The sequence below is a fragment of the Ursus maritimus genome, unplaced genomic scaffold (assembly GCF_017311325.1).
Source record: "Ursus maritimus isolate PB19 unplaced genomic scaffold, ASM1731132v1 scaffold_17, whole genome shotgun sequence".
NCBI classification, from domain to species: Eukaryota; Metazoa; Chordata; class Mammalia; order Carnivora; family Ursidae; genus Ursus; species Ursus maritimus.
Genome location: NW_024424119.1, coordinates 10,696,270 through 10,707,715, shown reverse-complemented (window position 1 = coordinate 10,707,715; position 11,446 = coordinate 10,696,270). Strand labels below are relative to the sequence as shown.

The window sequence follows — 11,446 nt, the reverse complement described above, 5'->3', positions numbered from 1 at the left end:
TTGGAGTGTCCTTAATTTGGTTTTGGTATCAGGGTAATACTGTGCAGTCACATTTTTATCTTTGAAACAAAATTCTGCTGTGATGAGTTACTACATTTTAAATTTTATAACTTCTTCCGAGTTGGGAATACAGTCACGAGTATTCATAATAGCTGGTAATGTCAATAGACAGGGCATTCCTTTAGCTCAGGTCAAATGTCCTCGTACAATAAACACGATGGTTTGCCACCGAGTTCAACAGTAAGATAGTCCACACTCCACTGTGCCCTAAAAAGTATGACATTTGATAGTCATTTTTCTCTTCTTATTTTGACATGGTGGGTATGTACTGGTATTTTTTTTTTTTTTTTAAGCACAGTAGAGTAGTACTCGTGGCACTTGAAAAGCTGTCAAGTTATAATTGTGTCATTGTGATTTGTAGCTAGCCAAGAAGTAGTGCAAAGTGACCATAGCACCACATGTGGTCTGGGCCGCACACTCACCTGCACTACAATAGCTTGAAAGCAGCCATAAACAATACATGAATAAATGAGCATCACTGTGTTCCAATAAAACTTTATTGATGGACACTAAAATTTGAATCTCATATAACTTTCACATGCTACAAAATATATTCTCCTTTTGTTTTAAACCATTTGATAATGTAAAAATTATTCTTAGCTTGTGGGCCACACAAAAACAGGTAGCAGTCCAGATTTGGCTTGTGGGCCATAATATGCCAACCACTGCCTTAATTTCAGGGGACCTATATTCTAAAGGGGGTGGGGAGGACAAATTAACAAGAAGATAAATATGTGAACAGGTAAAACAGATAATTTTCTGTGATGAAGGAAATTAAATAGTAAGATGGCCAGGGAATGTGTCTCTGAGGGAACAGGTAAGGTGATCCTGAATGAGGAGAAAAGTCATGATGAGACAGTCATGAGATAAGTTGAGTACAGAGTATTCTAGAAAAAGAATAGCAAGAGTAAAGGCTGGAGGCAGGCAGAAGTTTGGTGAATTAGAGGAACCTTTTCCTAAAAAGGTCACACGCGGCAGGAACATGGTAAAAGGTGAAATGGGGTGAGAATATTTGGAAATCTAAAGAAGATGACATCATTGTTAAGAATTTAACTTTAAAGTTAAGAAATTAACTTTAACTAGTTGACCACAGTAGGAGTTATGCTAGACCTGATTTTAGACACTGGGTTTGTGGTCCCTTGCTAATTTAGAGGAGCACACCAAGTCTTGTGAACTTAAAAAAAGAAAGGGAGAGAAGGAGAAAATGTTTTTATTTTTGCCACATAGTTCTGGGAAAATACAGTATCTCCTATGTCATCCAGTACATTGAGAACAGATAAAACTGGACCACACAATTTATTTCATTAAATGCTCATCCTTAAGATAATGATGCTTCACATTTTATATTTGCTTACAATACAAATGTGTTCTTCATTGTATGATTTAAGGCCTTTTATAGTGTTCTATGTCAATAGCCTAGTGTCTTTATAAAACTTAAAACATTAAACCCTCAGTTACACCTTTTTCTTCTCCTATTCAGACCAATTTGTGTGTCCAAGATTGTTCTGATTTCTTTGAATGCACTGGAAGGGAAATCATTTTTAAGTTTGCATTGATTTGTGGCAATATTTGTATTCAACAATCAAATGCTACACTATTTCCTTTTAAATGGCTATGTACTTAATTAGTTTCACTTGCTCAGCAATTAATTAGCTTCAGAGACTTCTTATTTTGGTATCGAACCTGACTACTGATAGTTGGAGCAGAAACTGTATCAGGATGGTAATGCATGTTTTCCAGTCACACCGTGCAAAAAGTTTTCATTTCTGGAAAAAAGTTCTCCATGGTAATATCATCTAATATCTTTCATAATTGTGAAATATCCTTCGACTAGTTTCTTTCTTTCATTTATTTTCTCCAGCACTGCTTCTAGTAAATAGGAGGCAAAAGGAAGCTGGAAGAGAAACACAGAAAAAAAGATATCAAAACTCTATATTTTCTCCAGCTCAAAAACATACACTAAGTATCATTAAACCATTAGAACTCGGCTATCTGCAACTTTGCACCCATAATGGTACCCTACTGGGTCTCTTTTCAGCTGATCTTACCGGTTAGTGGGGGTAATTTTGTCTTTTATAATAAAAATGATAAAAGAGCAGAAGTAAAATGAAAAAAGATAAACGCCTTATTGAACAATTCATGGTTTACTGACCATGTTAATGATGTAATCTGCAATACAAGCAGCTAAGCCATTCGTCTTCAATCAGCTGATCAATAGCAGGTTACAGCCAACTCCAGGGCCCACAGGCCCACAGAAGTCGTACTGTATGCTCATCACTCATCAAAGAATGAGAGAGAACTATCAATACACTTGTCTGTGTTGGAGCCGAACACCTCGAGTTGTAGGGTAAAATTTCAGAGGGAAAAAAAATGGCAAAAGTATACCCATTGATTAAGTTGTTATAGAAAAGTTTGGCATATCAAAGTGTAATACACATGTTGCAAACTGCTGAGTTTATGAAATGTAGAGTACATTTTTAAATTTCATAATTTATATAACTTTTCTGGTAAAGTTTCATTGTTCCCTCTGTTTCCCCGGGCTTCCTGGAGAACTCCAACCCGTACAATGCACGTGTGTGCTGCAAGTAGGAGAAAATCTAAACCGTTATCTAATTACTCACACAGCTCCTCCAACTTGCTTCCATCTCCCGTCCAGTTCTCTAGTCTCACAGAAGAGGTTTCTAACAATTAAGAAGTTCATTAAGTCACTTCTTGGAGTTGTCCTGTGGATTAACCAGGGAAAGACTGCTTTTCTTTCCCTGATTGTGTTAGTTGGGAATGCTTGTCACGCCCAGTCCCCTTTCCTGCAGGGAAGTGGCATCAGGCCCTTTTTTGGTGGTAGGATGACCACTGGCAGCGTCCCCCATCGGCACCAGCTGCGCTCAGCTAGGGTATTATAATTAGCTAAACCGAAGAGAATGGCTCTTTTTTGAATCTGAATTGGGGGGAAAACAGCAAAGATTGGCCAGTGGTAGTGAAACAACAGGCAAACAGATGACTTGGCCCAGGAAAGAAGCAAGACCAAAGCTGGTCCATAGCATTGCCTCAGATATCAAGTTTCTAACTAAGATTCTAGTTAAACTTCTCTCTCGTCTTTCTAACAAACTACCTCTCCTTAGGGCAGCCTAAGTCCATGCCAGGAGCTTCACACGTTGTCTTCCTTGAAACTTACCACTGAAGAAGTCATAACGTACCAAAATACCAAAATATCACATTTCTTCAGTTCTGAAGACAGACTTGCACAGAAAATCCACACATTCACTTAAAAACAGCTTTTTCTCAGAAAAAACCCCAACCCTTCCACATAAATATATACATACTGTGTTGACATTCAATGTCAGAAATACGAAAATGTGGGGGAAATGCATCTTAGACAGAAGGAAGAAGAATGTTAGACTTCCTTCTGCAAGATACTAAAAGCAAATCCTTACTTTGACAGATTGCCCTTCTGGGAGGCAGAAAGGGGTTTTATTTGGCAAAACTGTCGGTCTTATAAATGAGGTAATTTAAATTCTCAGGGCATTAATAGATGTTAAAGAAATGAACATACGAAAAAATAAGAAAACTATCAGGCACCTTTCTTTAATGTTGGCCATGGCTATCAGTCCCATACACATTCTCATCAAAAAAGCAGACAAACAGGGACGCCTGGGTGGCTCAGTCGGTTAAGCCTCTGACTCTTGATTTCAGCTCAAGTTGTGATCTCAGGGTTGTGGGAGGGAGCCCCGCATAGGGTGAATCTGCTTGTCCCTCTCCCTCTGCTCCTTCCCACCCCCTCCTCAGGCTCCTGCACGCACTCTCTCTCTCAAATAAATAAATAAATAAATAAAACATTAAAAAAATTATTAAAAAAAAAAAAGCAGACAAACAAGATGAGAATAACCTCCCATTTCTTCCTGGTAGAAACAAAAGGTCAAGGAAAAAAAGGGTTCTATGACCAAATAAGTTTGGGAAACAAACCAAACTTTAAAAACTTCCTTGATTTCAGGATTTCTTAGAGGCTTTAAGATACTAACAGGCACTGTGTGTCTCCAAGAGGGCAATGCAATATCCTGTTTCTGAGTTCATTTGGTCCATGCTTTTCACATAGTCTATTTATCATGTGGAACCAGCAGTCAGTCCATGGAACACACTTTGGGAAACATGCTGCTTCTGTAATTGCTTATGTAATGACATCACCCGGTACTTTCATCAGGCCACATGTGCCGACATTCATCATCTTATTTGCATATCACATTTTCAAGTTAAAAATTAAACCTTATTATCTCGGGATCTGAACAGTTTTCAACATGTCATACACTCAGAAATTTTACTTCCTTTGCAAAAAATCTATCTCAAAGAATTTGTCTTGCAGGAAGCCTCCAAGGTGGAACAAGAGGTCCATTTACTAATTTACTACTGACAACTCACTTTATTCTCGTCCTCCGGCTCCCAATAAAACGTAAAGCCCCACGGTTAAGCACAACTGTTTGTCAATCCTGTTTTATTGGATTGTAAGCTTCTTTTAAGCTTTGTATGGAGGCTAACACATATGGATTTCAAAAAGCACTCAATCTTTTAATCACGATGCACCGTATGTGCACGTCTTTCTGCCCTGCAAATAGGTCAGAAGAATGTTATTATCTATCTAATATGAAATGAGAGTTCATATATCTTACAAGTTGGTTGGAGATGTTTACTTTAATTCAACGGTTCTATTTCCTTTTTTATAAACCAATTCTGAATTTTTTCCTCTGAACACAGTGCTCACTGTACATGCTTTTATGACTTGTTGTTCACTGGGAAGTATAAGGCCGGCTCTCAAAGAGGCCTTTCAGAAGTTTTCGTGTTTTTTTTTTTTTAATATATAAGGATCGACTGCAATTTTATAAAATATAAAATTAATGTAACTTTATAATAAGATCCTTAATAACGGAAACAAACTTAGAGGAAGTCTAAGGAAAAGCCAGAATCACAAAACACTTCAAATGATTATAATAACTGAAAGGAACTGTTAACCAAAAAATTGTAAGCACATGTCCCTCCTACATTATTAATTGCTCCTTACTCATGGAGTAGACTCAATACATATTCAAATAATGAGCGTATTAGCAGTGCTGGGTTTACAAATAGCCTTTCTTGCCAAGTTCGCACTATCCACTTATTTGGCAAACTTCTTCCATAGACTGCACAGATAAAAACTTCTGCTTAGTCTAGGATGGAGTAATGAAAACTCTTGTTTTCTGAGAGTGGTTAAGAATGGCATTCTGAGTTCACTGGCTATTTTCGTCAACTGAGAGTAATCATTTTTATCATTTACAGATTATTATTAATTCTTAAATCTTACAAATTATAGTTCACCTGAAGACTGATGGAACATAATTTAATCCACTGTGATTCAAGAGAGTTCTTCAAAATCCTATTGTACCAAACAAACATCAGTTTTCAGCCTACAGCTATAGACTGGGTACAGTTAAGACTCTCCTTAAATATGAAATGCCTTGGAAAGTGCTTTAAACATTCACACGGTCTGCTTGTTTGCCCTGTTTTTTGTTTTGGTTTTTTTAATTGCAAAACGTCTAAAAACACGAAGACCAGGAGACCTGAACTTTCTGCTACTTTAGTCTAGATTAGGTGCCGGTTCATTTTACTTGGGAGTTTAGCATCAATTAAAATCTCTCTACATGCATTCTGGAGGGAACTCTGTCAGACACAGAAAGCACGGCGATCCTCTCACTGATAGGATTTTGGAGTTGGACTGAAGTGGACTGAAGTGTCCAAGAGCAAACTTTCTCACTTATCCCAGGAAATGTATCTGAAACAACAAACCCAACAATCATGTTGCCTAGGGTTGCATTTTAGATGGCCTATGCCAGGGGCCCCGAAGTCCAGAAAGCCTGCGTGAGTTCTTCCTCTCTCTTGCATAACACAGGAGAAGTGATACTCTTGGGTATGTCAATACAGAGTTCCACAAGTTTGACCTCTTCGACAGAGTGGGAAACACAGACAGGCGAGCAGGGATACCGTGTGAGGTTTCTGGGGATGGAAATGTAACTGGGACATTGGAACAACTGAGTTTTGCTTGGTGCGTACTGTAGTCTTCAAGCAGATCTTCCTAGTCATTCGGGCTGTCCCTGCCACGAACAGTGATTTCTATCCCGGAGAAATTTCCCCAGATTTCACACGGACTTTGGCTTATCTTACATGTAAACACCTACAGATGTTCGCTTTTAGGAACTGGTGTGTCGCTGACACCATCTCAGATTTGTCCCTCACACTTACAAATTGTGGTTTCATTTAGAGGTGTTTCTGTATAAAGGTGAGATATGAATGATGGCTGCAGATGTTTGAGAGCAACAGTGGAAAGAAAAACAAAGTCTAAAGTCCATGACTATTAAACATATAGATAACTTAAAGCTTGAGCACTAATTGGAATGTGCTCTTAAAAATAGAAAATGGAAAATTTTTGTGTTAAAAGAACAAAAATGAAATAAGAGTAACTTTTTAAATCTAAGGGGCAAATGAACATTTTCACCATTTTCATCCTTGTTCTGGGTTTGAAAACTATTATCGAGAAGATACTGCTTTTAAAACACAAACTGACTTTAACCTCGCTTGAGTCATCCTGAAAATAAAGATGTTAAATTTTATGTAGTATACTTGCTTTTACTGGAAACATGAAAGAAGGTTTAACATTGTTAAATTAAAAAAAAAAAAAACCAGGAAGGCTTTGAATGGAAAAATTTGAACTCTTGCTATTTCAGCTAGATGTGAGAAACCTGTGGGTGGTTGAGTGTGTGGGTTGATGCGTGTGAGCAAGGGTGAGTGTGTGAGCACGCACGCATGTGTAAGCATGTGTTGTAAGTGCAACAGAGTAGATGTGTTCAGAGTTCTAAGGAGAAACTTTCAGTTAACCTTCAGGCCGGAAGGTACTCTATTTACAAAAGCCAGGGAGATTTATAAAACCCTTCTCACTGCCGTATTGCAAGGATTCTGTAGAAAGTAAGCATATTTTGCAGAGAGGGCACTGGGGAAAGAGCCATTTTAAATTTCAGCATTTGCAAGATCTGAAGCAACTAATAGGAACAGGGATATTTAAAGCTAAAGAAAAACCACTGATCAAGTTTCGTACTTTAAATTCACAACAGCTGAAGGCAGAAGGAATTTTTGATACAGTCCCAATGCAAGAATATGATCTCCAAAAAAGTGGACTAAAACGGACTGAATGAAGTGCAGAAAAGGATGAGCAAATAACAAAGAACAGGGCAACAACACAACGAAATCAAGAAACATTTTCCAGCCATTTCTGGCTCAAGCTTTTTATACAAATCCTAGTAAAGAACCATATTGTGTTTATAAGTGTATATTGTTTTGTCCAAGTATACATATTTTAATATATACACCCATAATTCTGTTCAAGTTGTTTAATAAATTTCACAGTTGATCCATTTTAACTCTTTGATTATTGTCCTCCACTCCCAGAAATTTAAGCTCCATGAAGGCAGTAATTTCTGTCTCCTTGGTCCAATTCTGTACCCCAAACCTGAAACATCTCCTGGTACATAGGGGGTACTTAGTATAGGATTTTTGAAAGGATTCCATAGCATAGCTTTGGTTTTATCTCCTCTAATTCCCTCCATTGCCTTTTCAAGTCCCAATCAAAAAGGACTGTTTCACGTATTTTTAAGGCCTGAAAACAAAGCTAAATGACCTCTATTACAATTTTAATTTTGAGGGTCAGAATGGGCAGAACAAATATACAGCTGTTTCTTAGAGGGCAGAGTACAAACCACTCCTAGTTTGGATATATGAGAAGGTAGTATTGATCAGAGTATCACAGGGGGCATCTCCTTCTGTGCCAACTGAAAGGAAACAAATTAAATAAGAAACAAAATAATTTATCTCATTTATTCATAAGTATGGCCAATAGACAGAAATTCAAATTCAAAGGCTTTTAAAAAGGCGATCTCTGCTAATTAATGGTGGAGGAAAGGGCACATATGATATAAGAAATTTACTGAATTTACTTTTAAATGTATTCTTTTTTTTCTCTTTCAATATCAAGGAGAGCATTTTTTAAATGGAGATGCAGTTCACATAACACAAAATTCACCATTTTAAAGTGTATAATTCACTGGTTTTTAGTATATTCACAAGGTTTTGCGACTATCACCACTATCTCATTCCAGAACATTTTCATCACTCTCAGAAGAAACCCTGTACCCATTAGCAGCCCCTCCCCACCTCCCCAGCCCCCCATCCCCTGGCAACCACGAATCTACTTTCTGTGTTTATAGATCTGCCCATTCTGGACATTCCATATGAATGCAATCATACTACATGTGGCCTTTTGTCTATGGCTTCTTTCACATAGCGTAAGAGTTAAAGGTTCCTCCGTGTTGTAGCACGTACCAATCCTTCATTCCATTTTATGGCTGAATAATAAACAGCCCATGTTTATTTGCCACCTTTTGTTAATCTATTCATCAGTTGATGTACCTTTGGGTTGTTTCTACTTTTGAGGTATTAGGAATAACGCCATTGGGAACATTCATGTAGGAATTTTTTTTTTTTTTTTTTTTTTGGAGATGTGTTTTCATTTATTGTGGGCATCCACCTAGGGGATGAAACTGCTGGGCTATATAATCTCTCTCCTTAACTTTCTGAAGAGCTGACAGACTGTTTCACAGGACTGGCATCATTTTACATTCTCAGCAGCAACGCATGAGGTGAGGGTTCCAGTTTCTCCCCTTCCTCACCAACCCTCGGTGTTGTCTGTCTTTTTCATTACAGCCATCCTACCAGGGGTGAAGCAGTGTCTCATTGCGGGTTTTGGTTTGCATTTCCCTAATGGTTGATGCTGTTGAGCACCTTTTCATGTGCTTATTAGCTATTTGTTTATCTTCTCGCAGAAATGTCTGCTCAAATCAATTTCTTTGCTTTTTGTTGTTGAGTTGAAAGAGGCTCAGTTTCACTGAGAAGAGCCGGAGAGAAGGCTAGGCTGAATTAATGAAAACTCGTGAGTCCTTGAATATTGTTAATGGGATGCACCTACTAAATTTCCTATGGCTTCTGTACTGGCACGTACTCCCTACCAAATCCGATCTATGTCTTTGGGTCCCTCAAACTCTTAAAGGTATCATCATCTGTCTCTTTATGGAGGGTATTAAACTCACCCTTCTATGGTTTCTGCTTTCTGACTTCACCTTATCTCATTACTGCTATTGATTCAATCACTGTAACGTGGATCACATCTTTCTCATTCTTTCTCTTTTTATGGCGACGGCACATGCAGGCCCTCATTACCCTTTGCCTCAACTATCTTCCTGCTCCCAGTCTCTCTCCCTCCAAACCTGCTGTTTGCTGATCTCAGGTATTTGTTCTAAAGCACAACCCTCATCATATACCTTTCCTGCTCAAAAGCTTTCCTAGTTTGGTCCCAGCCTACTTTTCCTATCTCTGTTTTTTCCTTTCACTCCTTAAACTATAGAAAAACTAATTTTGAAGGGTTCCCCCATCCTATTGTAATCATTAACTTGCTTGTTTGTCTCTGTCATAAATGATAAGTTTTTAAAAACGCAATAATGTTAAAGAGGAATTACTCCAAGTAGAAATATTCAAAGAAATTAAAAGGCAACTGTACCATAAAAAAATGGCAATAGATATTAGATTTCTTTAAGTGTAATTTTTATTGCTATTAATCTGTGGGATAAAGGTTAGGTGCCAATAAAGATTAAATGTATAAATTTATCAATTGTATCAGGGCCACTTGCAGGAATGAGGACATATCCTTGCATTCTGTATTAAATATAGGAAAGTTAAGGCTGTAGACCTTTTAGTTCCCAGGGAATCCGGCTAACAGACAGCAGTAGGCATTATACTCTTATACTCGAGTCCCACGTCGCCACATCGGCAGAGCAGCTTTTTATTTTGGGGTAAATGTCGTATCGATACAAATTTTCATCCAATGAATGCAGAGAAAAATTTCTTTGCAAGAAAATAATTTCATGGCCTAATCCTTAAACCAAAGCTAAAACCACAGAGCCAGACTGACTCCTCGGATCTGAGAATTCCCTTATACACAGCACCCAACGCAGAGGGAGGACGTAAAAGAGAGGTTTTCTGACAATCTGATCTTATCTTCAAAATATTTTAAGAATCAAATATCAATATTGTAATTGTCTTTCTCTGCTTGACTTATTTCGCATATTGCATGGTGCACTGGGTGTTATACGCAGGTAATGAATCATGGAACTTTACATCAAAAACTAGGGATGTACTGTATGGTGACTAACATAATATAATAAAAATATTATTATTAAAAAAATATCAATATTGAATTAATTCGTTTTTTAAGGAAAGGTGCGCAATTATCCCACGGCTTGATGATCGTGTAACCCAGACACACGGGGCTGTATGTCCTACTCAGTGGACGTAGGAAGGAGCACACACGCTTCTGTCCACATGATCCTGTGAGCATCACTTAGCCTCTCACCAAACCGGTGGACAAAGAAAACCTTTTCTACAACTCAGGACAAATATAATTGCTGGAACTGAGACAGAAGAAAAGGAGGCTAAAAAAAAAGAGAGAGATGTTTTCTATTTTATAGATTTTTCTCCTGGGTGTAATTACGAAGTGACATCCAAGTGCAGCCAATGAAGTCCCTGTTTTTTTCTCACAGCATTCAAAGACATCAGCAAAACCACCTATGTCAGTAATAAAAATAAAAAGTCTTTGACTTTATCAATGTTTTCATACTGTCACAGTGGAATAAAATTAGCTTGAAAACTGATCTAAAGGCCCACAGTACAGTTCATTGTGTAGAACAGCAACAGCAGAGCCTTCCTGGTGTTCATAAAGGCCGCCCCATTAAATTTACCTCCGGTCAATAATTAGGAGTCCACAAATAAACCCGGGCAATTAAATCAATACTGCCAGGCAATTATATTCCAGAGTCCAGGCTCAGTGGCACAAAAAGGCACTACATCAAACTGTAGTATTAAGCGGTCTAATGCCGTTTTCAACAGGATTTTTCTGCACTAACTCAACAGAATAAGCACGCACCCCGATAACGCGGAATGTGCGTGTGCTCGTCTACACAGGTACGGCAGAAGAGTCAGGGCTCGCTGGTGCCAATGTCGCTTCCGTGAAATTTAATAAAGATGTACACACGTGGACGTATGATTTTTATGTTCATAACCGATGGAAGTTCCAGATTAAAGGGTCGTACTTACATGTTGAACATTAAAAAAATTCATTCAGAAGTTTCTTTTTATCATTCTCAAGCTTAAAAATATAACCCAACGCAATCATTACTGAGCTCCTTCGATGTGCTGGGCACGGGGCTGGGTGTGGGGTGTGCAACATCATTAAGACATGGCCTTTCTTCTCAAAAGCAAGTTGTCA

General features: G+C 38.1%; 1 protein-coding gene across 3 annotated transcripts in view; it reads right to left on the bottom strand.

The window, feature by feature from the left end:
- Positions 1 to 539: 539 nt before the first annotated feature.
- CNTLN (centlein) overlaps positions 540 to 11,446 on the bottom strand; it is a 285,688-nt gene continuing 274,781 nt past the window's right edge. For all 3 annotated transcript variants that reach the window (XM_040631462.1, XM_040631460.1, XM_040631461.1), the window contains exon 26: positions 540 to 1,954. In XM_040631462.1, the coding sequence (XP_040487396.1) occupies positions 1,853 to 1,954 (102 nt within the window). In that variant the 3' untranslated portion in view covers positions 540 to 1,852. The remainder of the gene's footprint in view (positions 1,955 to 11,446) is intronic.